Genomic DNA, 12,047 nt, shown 5'->3' with positions numbered 1-12,047 from the left:
CTCTGGGTGTTCCTCCCTGGACCTACTGGACTTGACCCGCATCTTCTGTGCCACCTCCCTGCAGTGCCCAGGACAGTGCGGGTCAGGACCGCCCAGAGCGGTTGTGCAGGGTGTGCCCTGATCAAGGCGCCTACCAAACAGGTCATGCGTGGGGCTGAGTTTCAGCTTATCTCTATGCATCAAAGCTGCCGCCTCGGGAGCAGGAGGCACCTCTTGGCCCTTCCACCTGCTGGCAGGCTCCAGGGAGCACCTTCTTCTAATTTGCACAAAGGGACCTGCCAGGGGTGTGAGCAGAGACCTGATGCAGGTCACCCAGTGCGTGCTTGCCAAGTGCTCGCTGAATGTATGAACAGAAGAACAAAGTAGATGCTGGGAGGGTAAATAAGATGCTTCCACAGTCTTCTAGGTAAAGGTGAAGAAGGCCCCAAATGAGGACATCCACTGTATTATAAATAGAAGGAGTAAACAAGGGAGAAGAAGCAACAGTCCATGGCTTGGGTTCAAGCTCCCAGAATGGCAAAGGAGAGAAGGAATAAAAAACGGCCTCCTAGCTGTAATCAACACTTAAGCTTGACTCTTGCCCAAGAAGAGTAAGGACAGTGTGGTCACAGATCAGTCCCACTTCCTGGAGAGCTGGCTTTGGGTGGGTAATGAGGTAACAGGAATTGTGTGCCTTTTGTAAGCAAGGCCCTGTGCTAAGCAAGGGTGGGGAGTCCAAAGACTGCCTTTCCATCAGCAAGCTTGTGATCTAACCGAGGGTTTCTGGTGTCCAACCAGATTCCTGACGCGGGGCTGTGCTGACCAGCACCACCCAGGGGTGACGGGTGTCAGATCATCATAGTAGCTAGGCACAGACATCCTACGTGGCTCTCCCCTGTATGGGGCAGCCGGCCATTATGGCGCTTCTCACTCTATCTTCTGACTGCCAGTCACAATATGGGCTTGAACCACACAAAATTAGCATTTTTGGTGGCCAAAATGGTCAGATGCCAGCAATTTCATATAGGTGGTTCTTACACTCTCCACAATATTATGCTGCCACTTGAAGCCTCTAAAGTGATTTTACTGGTTTGTTTGAAGGCTTTTCTGGTGGCTTAGGTGGTAAAGAATCCACCAGCAATGCGGGAGACTGGGTTCGACCTTGGATTGGGAAGATCCCCTGGAGAAGGGAATGGCAACCCACTCCAGTATTCTTGCCTGGGAAATCCCAAGGACAGAGGAGCCTGGCAGGCTACAGTTCGTGGGATTGCAAATGAGTCAGATATGACTGAGTGACTTTCATTTCACTTTACTTCAAGCTTATTATAAAAGGATTTTTTTAGAAAAGAGTGATGGTTGGACTTACCTGGTGGTACAGTGGATAAGAACCCACCTGCCAATGCAGGGAACACAGGTTCAATCCCTGGCCCGGGGAAATTCCACATGCTACAGGGCAACTAAGACTGTGTGTCCCAACAGCTGAGTCCGCACTCCTCAAGAGAAGCCACTGTAATGAGAAGCCCACACACTGCAACTAGAGAGTAGCCCCTGCTCACCACAACTAGAGAAAGCCCATGAAAATCAAAGCAACCAAAACTAAAGGCTTAAGAAAATAAATTTGTGTAAGAAAAATAAAGTGATGCTTTGCTAAGTCACTTCAGTCATGTCCAACTCTGTGCGACCCCATAGACGGCAGCCCACCAGGCTCCCCCGTCCCTGGGATTCTCCAGGCAAGAACACTGGAGTGGGTTGCCATTCCCTTCTCCAATGCATGAAAGTGAAAAGTGAAAGTGAGGTCGTTCAGTCGTGTCCAACTCTTAGCGACCCCATGGACCACAGCCTACCAGGCTCCTCCATCCATGAGGATTTTCCAGGCAAGAGCACTGGAGTGGGGTGCCACTGCCTTCTCCAAGTGATGCTTTAAGTTTGTAAAAATAGGAAAAGAGTGTGCAGAAGCAGAGAAATCTTAATCACAAACTCTACAGTTCAGAGGCATCCCTAAGAACATTTTGATGTACTTCCTTCCAGACATTTTTCTTTGGAGTTTTTATAAAGTTGAGATGTTATTGCATATATAATGTTATATTCTCTGTTTAGAAAAAGAACAATCTTCACATAACATTAAACGTTTTTAACACAATTTTTAATGATGGCATAATATGTCATTGGTTGTAGGTTTCATAATTTATCCTGCTGATGGACCTAAAGATTGTTTTCAGTTCTTAATATTATATATATCTAATTTTATTTCTGATCTTTTTAAAAAATAAATTTCTGTCTTAATTCAATTGGGCTGCTGTAAAAAGTTGCCATAGATTGGGTGGCTTATAAGCAATAGAAATTTATTTCTCACAGTTCTAGAGGCTGGGGAGTCCAAGATCAATGCTCTGGAAGAGTCAGTGTCTGACAAGAATGCACTTCCTGGTTAGTAGATGGCACGTATTTCACTATGTCCTCCCATGGCAGAGCCAGCTTGGGAGCTTTCTGGTGTCTCTTTTGTAAGGGCACTAATCTCCTATGTTCTCTCCTTCATGACTTAATTGCCTCCCAAATGCCCCCCTTCCAAATGCCATCATATTGGATATTATGTTTCAATATATGAATTTTGGAGTGGGGGACACAAGAATTTAACCTACAGCAATTCCCAGAAGGAACTGGGTTGAGTTACTTGAAATTACTGGATCAGAAGCAGGAACCTTTTTTTTTTTTTTTAGGAACCTTTTTTAAGTCTCTTGGTTTGTAGCATCCATTGGCTTTCCAGAAAGCATATGCCTCTTGATTAACTTTAGCCATGATAACAGAGCCAGTCCTTTGCTGATGCCGGTTCGGTTACCAATGATAAATGCTGTTTTTGAACTTGCGAGAGTTTCAAAACGAATGGTCAGAAAAGGCTCTGCAGTCAGATGGACCCTGAGCTAAGCCGGAAGGATCCCTAAGTTTCAAATAAACTTCCAGCAGGAACACAGGTACAGTGGAAATGAGACAGCATATTGTGGAGACAGTCATAACCTAATTTTCCTAGTGTAGACAGTTGCAGCCTGGGATGTAAATTCAGAAAAGGGCTGTCAGTTGAGACTGAGCTGAATTCTACAGGTAATGGGGAGCTGTTGACAGTGTTTGAGCAGGGATAAGAGGAAAACAATGTTTCAGTGATCATAGTAGTCTTTATCTGAGAAACCAGAAACACCTTGAGCAGTAGCAGAAGATTTTTTGAAATGGTTATCTGTTTTAAAAGTTATACATCATATAAACATCCTAAGAATGATTTGCCCTAAGGATGTTTAGCATGTGATAGTAGTATGACCTGTCAGCCATCTGTGTGGCTCAGACTTTTACATTCAGGTGGTGTGGCTTGGAGACCACAGTGACTGGATCCACATTGGCAGTCAGAAGCTATTTCACACGGAGGAAATCTCAGTTTTCATGAAATGAAGGTCTCTTTGGCTTTTATGCATGCAGTTACAGTAAATCCTCCTGAGAATTGCCCTAAGAATTTCCTGGTTAATAAAAATTTTATCTCTTTTGATTGAATTTTTTGCCATTTTAAAGGAAATGTTCAGTTTGGTTCAGTCTCTCAGTCGTATCTGACTCTTTGCGACCCCATGAACCGCAGCACGCCAGGCCTCCCTGTCCACCACCAACTCCCAGAGTCCACTCAAACCCATATCCATAGAGTTGGTGATGCCATCCAACCATCTCATCCTCTGTTGTCCCCTTCTCCTCCTGCCCTCAATCTTTCCCAGCATCAGGGTCTTTTCAAATGAGTCAGCTCTTCACATCAGGTGGCCAAAGTATTGGAGTTTCAGCTTCAACATCAGTCCTTCCAGTGAACACCCGGGACTGATCTCCTTTAGGGTGGACTGGTTGGATCTCCTTGCAGTCCAAGGGACTTCTTCAACACCACAGTTCAAAAGCATCAATTCTTCTGCACTCAGCTTTCTTTGTAGTCCAACTCTCACATCCATACATGACCACTGGAAAAATCATAGCCTTGACTAGACGGACCTTTGTTGCCAAAGTAATGTCTCTGCTTTTTAATATGCTGCCTAGATTGGTCATAACTTTCCTTCCAAGGAGTAAGCATCTTTTGATTCCATGGCTGCAGTCACCATCTGCAGTGATTTTGGAGCCCAGAAAAATAAAGTCAGCCACTGTTTCCACTGTTTCCCCATCTATTTGTCATGAAGTGATGGGACCGGATGCCATGACCTTTGTTTTCTGAATGTTGAGCTTTAAGCCAACTTTTTCACTCTCCTCTTTCACTTTCATCAAGAGTCTCTTTAGTTCCTCTTCGCTTTCTGCCATAAGGGTGGTGTCATCTGCATGTCTGAGGTTATTGATATTTCTCCTGGCAATCTTGATTCCAGCTTGTGCTTCCTCCAGTCCAGCATTTCTCATGATGTACTCTGCATATAAGTTAAATAAGCAAGGTGACAATACACAGCCTTGATGTACTCCTTTTCCTATTTGAAACCAGTCTGTTTTTCCATGTCCAGTTCTAACTGTTGCTTTCTGACCTGCATACAGGTTTCTCAAGAGGCAGGTCAGGTGGTCTGGTATTCCCGTTTCTTTCAGAATTTTCCACAGTTTATTGTGATTCACACAGTCAAAGGCTTTGGCATAGTCGATAAAGCAGAAATAGATGTTTTTCTGGAACTCTCTTGCTTTTTCGATGATCCAGCAGATGTTGGCAGTTTGATCTCTGGTTCCTCTGCCTTTTCTAAAACCATATAATACACATACACTTTTGTAATACACATACACTTTTGAAATTCATCTATATGTCACCATACCTCATATAGCACAATGCTTATGTTATAGAAAAATAAGACTCAGACTCAAGTTTTATTCAGATCTGCTAAAAAAGCAAATAAGGGGGCCCTCACAAAACTGATGGGCTACCAAGGAGATGCTGATTTTTCTTGGTGTACATTGTCACAAGCTGCACTAATATGGCAAAATGTTACAACTGTGTAAAATACTTGATGGAATTAACTTAGGATAACTATCAAGTGTCAAGAGCTTTCATGGAGCGTATAGCTGACATACTTTTAAAAGGATGATACTATTCACCCTGGGGGAGTAACACATTAGGGTGTTCCCAAGTTTGCTGGGGCTTTAACCTTTCCTTAACCGGAGTTTTCAAGATGTATAACTCCATCTCTCATGGGCAGGGCTAGTTTCATGGGTGTGTGACCTGCGTGGTCACAGAGGCCCTGTGCTTTAGAAGGGTCTGGTGCTTCGTGTGATGTTCTTCTCTTTCCATCTTGAAATTCCACATACATTTTGAACAAGGGCTCTGCATTTTCATTTTAAACAGGATTCTTGTTGTTTTGTTGCTTTTGCGACCCTATGGACTGTAGCCCACTAGTCTCCTCTGTCCATGGGACTTCCCAGGCGAGAATACTGAAGTGGGTTGCTGTTTCCTTCTCCAGGGGATCATCCTGACCCATGTCTTCTGCATTGGCAGATGGATTCTTTACCACTGAGCCACCAGGAAAGCCCTTTACACAGGGTCCCTCAAATGATCTAACCGGTCTTGGTGAAAGCTGATTTCATCTTTTCTTGCTGTATATTATGGGCTAAAACATGGTTTGTCCACAGGACCAAACTAAAGTTAGGGGTGAGGGCTGCGGTGAGCTACAGGAGCCTTCGGCCAACGCCTCTCATTTCCGTAGGAGGCTAAACTTAGTACAGTAGGAGAAGTGAGGAGAGAGCAGGGTTTCCAAGCAGACAGGCTGCTGGAACTGGAGTTTCTCCAGGAAGAGCAGTAGCAAAGGCTGCCATGCCTGCCACACCCACACCCACATGAAGCTGATAACCCCCAGGCTCTAACTGATCGCTTCTGGTACATTATTTCCCTTCACTGAATTCTCTCAACAAACTGCAACATGAGTATTATTTTTACACATGAAGAATCTGAAGTTTTCAGCTGTCAAGTTGCCCATAATTATAGAACTGTTAATAGTCATGGTCTTTCCCTATTCACCTTTCTACTGACTTAAGAAATAGCCATTCCTCTTTGTCTGTTGTTAAAATTGAACGTGAATCACTTGTTTGTCAACTTAAAAAGATTCACTATCAGGGAGAGAGCCATAGATTTTGCTTACATGTATATTTTACTTTCTTTTTCCTTTTTAAAAATATTTATTTTGATAAAATAGAGAAAAAAAAAAATTTATTTTGGCAGCTCCAGGTCTTGCTTGCTGCTCTTGGGATTTTCAATCTTTGCGTGGCCTGTGGGATTATTCTAGTTGCAGTATGTGGGATCTAGTTCCCTGACAAGGGATCGAACCTGGGCCCCATGCATTGGGACCGTGGAGTCTTAGCCCCTGGACTACCAGGGAAGTCCCTAGATTGTTTATTTTCTACTTTTTACTTTCATATAATTGTAGTTTTGCTCTTTGTGAGCTTTTGGATATAAATTTCCTTACTTTTTCTCCATGGATGCCACCTGGACAGTATATTAATGCTGGAAGGGTTTTTCCAACAAGAGATAGGTACACCCTCCTTCTTTTCTCAGAAGGCTGTGTCAGTAAACTGTGTTGTGTATTTTTTAGACCTCAGCAAAAATGACATTCTGTTTCTTGATTATTTCTATTATTATTTTCCTAGTCGTTATGTGTGATTATGTTCTGCAGTAATTCTAAAAAACTATTCATGTTTTCTCTTTTAATTTTGCATTTAAATAAGGTCTTTCAGTAAGTTCTATAAGTCTGTAAGTAAATTCAGTAAGTTTGTAAGTAAATTCTATTCTGGACTAACTCGAATTATGTCTCCCACAGGAAAGCGTCCCTGGCAGCTGAGGTGTCCAGGCTTGGGTGCGGTTCCTCACCCAGCCACAAATACATCCCCCGGAGGGCTGTGCTGTATGTACCTGGCAATGATGAAAAGAAGATAAACAAGATTCCCTCCCTGAATGTAGACTGTGCGGTGCTTGACTGTGAAGATGGTGTGGCTGTGAACAAAAAGGTAACGGCATGATTTTTCCTTACGGTGGGACAAAGAAATACATTGAAATTTGGTAGCATTGCTCACTATTTGGAAAGAATCATATTCATATTCATCGTTTACTGATTACTAATATATTCATGGGCTTCCCTGGTGGCTCAGATGGTAAAGAATCCACCTGCAATGCAGAAGACCCAGGTTTGATCCCTGGGTCAGGAATATCTCCTGGAGAAGGAAATGGCAATCCACTCCTGTATTCTTGGCTGGAGAATCCCATGGACAGAGGATCCTGGTGGGCTACAGTCTTTGAGGTTGCAAAGAGTCGGACAGGACTAAGCAACTAAGCACAATATATCAACACGCGTTATATTCTTGACCACTCCTTGTGTGGGTTCTGAATGTATATGGTTCCTTCCTCCAAGAGACAGGAGGAATCTAGCCAAAATATATTTAAAACTGTGATCTTCAGCATATATGTTTATGTATGTGTGTATAGATAAAGAGATATATGCTTAAAAAGAAAGAGAATTAGATTCCCAATCTGTTTTGGCTGTGATGTTTGCTGGTTTAAGTAAATCAGTTAATCCTAGACTTGTGGTATGAATTTTTCAGATCAATAAGATGAAATTAGGAATTTCTTTCTTTTTACCGCTAGGTATACAGTGTAGTGAGTGACCTTATCTCTTCTGGGGCAAGTGCCAATAACTAATAGTCTTCAATGGATAAGTCACTATTTTCCCTCCATACTTAAAGGGCAACTACACACAGAACTTCAAACTTGCTGCTTCTAGCTGATTTTCTCATGGCCTGATCAGAGAAATGTGTCTTAAAAAACACCCAGTTTGTAAACAGATACAAAAGGTTCTTGCTGGCTGGTAACATGATGAGTGCTTTTTGTTTCATTTTGGTCTGCTTATCTTCATTTTCTAGGTTTTTATAATGAACACAGATTTGTTCAAATAATTGGGTAAAATACATAAATCATTATAATAACCGATGTTGGCACGGAACTTTTTAAATTAAAAACATGTTTTTCCTCGACCTTCCTCTGTCCAGTCCCTAGACAGTGAGGTTGGGTTGGGAATAGACTATGGGGCTGGAGGCACAGAGGAGCTGGCCATCTGAAGTTTTATCTATGTGGATAGTTTCTTTTCCTTGGTGATCTAAAACAGCATGCTTGTCCTATACAAGTTTCTTGATTAATTGCTTTCCCTGGTGATTCTAGCAAATAGTGGCCTTATTTTTTTTTTAAGTTAGTTTCCAGCATCTTTCTAATGGTGAAACCAAGGCTTTACAAGTATATGGTAAAGGATTAGAATAAACGTGGAATCTAAAAGCGTCTACCCAACATCTTTGGCATGCACCAAAGAAAATACAATTAATTTTCTTTCTCCCACAGATTAAGGTAAATAGGGCTTTTCTTGAAGGATGTAATATGATTCCAGTATTCTCCCTTCCAAAACTCACATAGCGCACTCTAAGATTAGATACTAAACTAATTCTAGTTCTTTGTGACCCAGGGCAATTCACTCTACTTCTTTGCCTCAATGTCTTATCTGTACTGTGGGATGACAAAAATCTTCTTTTGTCAGGGACAGGGATTATAGCAAGGAATAAGTTTGATAAAATGCCCTCGAGTAGTTTGATTTCCTATAGGAAATAGATTAGATAAATCCTGTAGTAATCATGATTAGAGAGGAATTTATTTTAGCGTGTAGCACAGTGAGCCATTTGGTGCTCTGATAAACTTCCAATTATATTTCTTCACAAGCCTTGAGGCTATCTTCCTTTACCCACCCAAGGATGTTTCCAGCTACCCAGATGAGTTGGAAATATAGTTCATTCCTGCATCATGTTTGCTTACTGTTAATCTGTGTTCTGAAGTGCATCCTAATACCTGGAGCCACTACTTAGGAGGAACCTAAGGAGGGGTGGCGGGAGAAGAGTTTAGGATGGGCAAGTTGTGCCCACTAGCTTGGTGAAGATGTCCAGACAGTCAGAACTCTGCAGTTCTCAGTGCACCTAAAGTTTGCATTAACTGCCAGACACACTGATTAACATGATTGTTAATGTTAACATGTTAATCATGTTAACATGATGAACACATGCTGAACTTGGAGTCAACCAAATTTCCTTTTCTTGTCCACAGAGAGTTCTGGCAAGCCAGGCCAGTACTTGTAAAACACATTTTTTTCCTTAAAATTTCTACCCAGGACTTAATTTTTTCTCATATATTTCATTTCATAGCCCCAGTCTGTCAGTGTCTTTTTGGGTTTTGATTTCCTTGTCCAACATTTATGTTATCTGAGAATTTGACCAGCGCAGTGTACAAAAATTTGACAAGTTTCTGATAGAGATGTTGAAGAGGTTGGAGCCAAGTGCTATGCAAGCATGCTGCTAGAAACTTCTGTTCAAGTTTATTTAACAAAGTTTTTTTTTTTTTTTGCCACACCAGGAAGCATGTGGACTCATTTCCCTGACCAGGGATTGAACCCATACCCCCTGCATTGGAAGTGCAGGGCCTTAACCCCTGGACCACCAGGGAAGTCCCTTTAACAAGCATTTATATAGTGGTGACTAAATGCTAAACACTGTTCTAAAGGTTTTAATTTGCATAACATCCCAATGAGTTAGTATCATTATACTCCATATACAGATAAGGTGGGCTTCCTTAATGGCTCAGCGGGTAAAGAATCTACCTGTGATGCAGGAGACCCGGAAGACTCAGGTTCAATCCCTGGGTTGGGAAGATCCCCTCAAGAAGAGAATGGCAACCCACTCTAGTATCCTTGCCTGGGAAATCCCATGAACAGAGGAGCCTGGTGGGCTACAGTCCATGGGGTTGCAAAGAGTTGGATACGACCGAGTGACTAAGCACAGCACGTATAAGAAAGCTGAACCGTGGAGCGGTCAGGGTCATGAATCAGTTCTGTGAATACGGTTATTCAGTCACCTAATTCGTAAAATCCAGTCTTTTCACAAGAATAGATAAGAGATTTTTACCTAGTGCGTTTCAAGATCAAGATTCCTTTCTGATCTAGCAATGCCCCCTCTCTCTCCCTGTACCCCCATCTCTCCAGAAAAATGAGTTTAAGTAGATGAGACTTGACCTTGAAGAACCGTGTCAGTACTACCGAGTTGTTACCACCTTCACTTTGAAGTGCTGGAAATACAAAAATGGTAATAGCTCCCATGTACTGAGAATGTAAGAGGTGCTATAATAAATACCTTAATTATCTTATTTACTCCTTATATCAAAGTTTTGTCCAGGGTCCAGGGACGCACTGCCATTAAATAGCAGAACCAAGATTTGAACCTCCTGAATTTTTGCCAGGAATCAGCCTGAAGTTCACTTGTTGGCATATTACATAGCTTATATTATATAACCTTTTCCTCCTTTCTCTGAAAGTTAGTACCTGGCTTCTCTTTATCTTTTGTCACCTTTGTATACTCTGCAGTTTCTCAAAGATTACCAACAGAAGCATCATATTCACACCTGAAAATTCTTCCAATGTTTTAGGATTTTAGTGCATTTAGACCTGGTAACTTAAATTCATTTGAAATGCCAGATAAGTCTGAAACTTCTCATATAGCTCTTATTCTTTTTCCTTTCTTGAAGTCACCTTTTAATCATATTTCTTGTTGAATATTGTTCCTCTTGATGGAGGAGATAGAGACCATCTTAATGTTTACTTCTTGCCATGTTAAAACTCTTTCAAATGATCTAGTTATGGTTTTGCTAAACTTAACTCTTATTGCCTAATTCAACTTTTTTGGCATTATTAAAGCTTAGTCACTTCATTTTATATGTTTCATTTTATTTCCTTTTTTTAGTAATTGACCAATTCCATATTTCATTTGACTGGTTCTGTGGAGTGTGGGCTTGTAATGAAAACAAGAGGCACTTCAGCAGAGCAGTTTATAAGTATATAATACCTTCCAGCAGTCTCTAATCCTGTCCTGTTAATCCAATTTGTGTTTAAGCAGCTCCTTCATGTCAGGGATGGCCTACCAGCTCACCTTCCCAAGCATGGATGATGAAAAGACCATCTCCACTCCCCTCTTATCTTCTCCTTTTCCTTCTTAAATACATGAGGAGATACAAGGCTGTCTAAGCCACTGCTTGCTGGGACACACTGAAAAGAAGCCAAGTAATGCACAGATTTCTGGTGAATCTCCATGACGCTGGGTGAGGCCAAGAAGGTAGGAGTGAAATAGATAGAGGCAGGGCTCCTGGGCTGCTATTTTAGCTGAGTAAATATTTGAATTTGTTTAACGTTACAATGTGTAAACTGAAATACTCAGTAAATATTGAGTACCTACTCAACCAGTCACCACGGCAAGCAGGAAGAGATCAGAGAGTTGCAAGTTCCCATGTCTCTAAATAATACACTTTTTGAATTATTTTTTCAATTTCAGGCATGATATTGCCCCTGTGCTACGGGAGTTATTTCTCTCCCCATTACGTGTGAACCTTTATCATTCTTCACTTGTCCTAATACAGTTATATGCAACTTTGATGAGATTGGTGTTCAGTGTAAAAAGTATCAGAGTTGAGTTACATAGTAATAAACTGATCACCTTTCCTTTTCTGCCAGCCTGTTGTTTTCCCTGGAGTTCGTAGTTATCTTCTTTCCCTCTGGTTTATTTTTCTATTCAGTTGTCGCTAATTCAAAGCCCGCGTCCTCCTAATTGTCTGAATCTCCTCTTAATATGTTTAAAAGCATCTGGCATTTTTTCAGTTTCATCTTCTTGGAGAACTCTCTCCTCTTCTGATCCCCTCAAGTCTGAAGTAGCTGTCCTTCAGACCTGTAGCACAGTTGCAATCCCAAACTCACCCTTCCCCCACCCTGGGAATTGCCTTCTCCTCTCAGCTGGGTTGGATATCCTGTTTTCTGACTTTTTATATCTGAGTACCATTCGGTGAGGACATCCTCCGGGAGTTTCTGAGAGGAGGTTCCCCTGTGAAGGACAGAAGCGACTTACGTACAGTCTGATTTTTTTCCTAATTTGATTTGTAAAGAGCAGGAGTATGTTTGGGGAGTAGGATCATGAGGGTCTTACATGGATCCTTCAGGAAGCCAAAGGAGGAGCTGAATTGTGACTTGAGGAAGGCT

The 12,047-nt window shown here is 41.8% G+C and overlaps 1 protein-coding gene across 4 annotated transcripts in view; it reads left to right on the top strand.

Moving 5' to 3' along the window:
• Positions 1-12,047, top strand: part of CLYBL (citramalyl-CoA lyase) — a 226,188-nt gene that overhangs the window by 113,160 nt on the left and 100,981 nt on the right. For all 4 annotated transcript variants that reach the window (XR_011489052.1, XM_070471454.1, XM_070471453.1 and 1 more), the window contains exon 2: positions 6,765-6,951. Coding sequence is in view for 3 of the 4 variants with exons in the window: in XM_070471454.1 (XP_070327555.1) it covers positions 6,765-6,951 (187 nt within the window). In the remaining variant the exon portion in view is untranslated. The remainder of the gene's footprint in view (positions 1-6,764; positions 6,952-12,047) is intronic.

The sequence above is a fragment of the Odocoileus virginianus genome, chromosome 8 (genome assembly GCF_023699985.2).
Source record: "Odocoileus virginianus isolate 20LAN1187 ecotype Illinois chromosome 8, Ovbor_1.2, whole genome shotgun sequence".
In the NCBI taxonomy this organism is placed as follows: domain Eukaryota; kingdom Metazoa; phylum Chordata; class Mammalia; order Artiodactyla; family Cervidae; genus Odocoileus; species Odocoileus virginianus.
The sequence above is the reverse complement of the archived record's forward strand: the minus strand, read 5'-3'. Positions and strand labels throughout refer to the sequence as shown.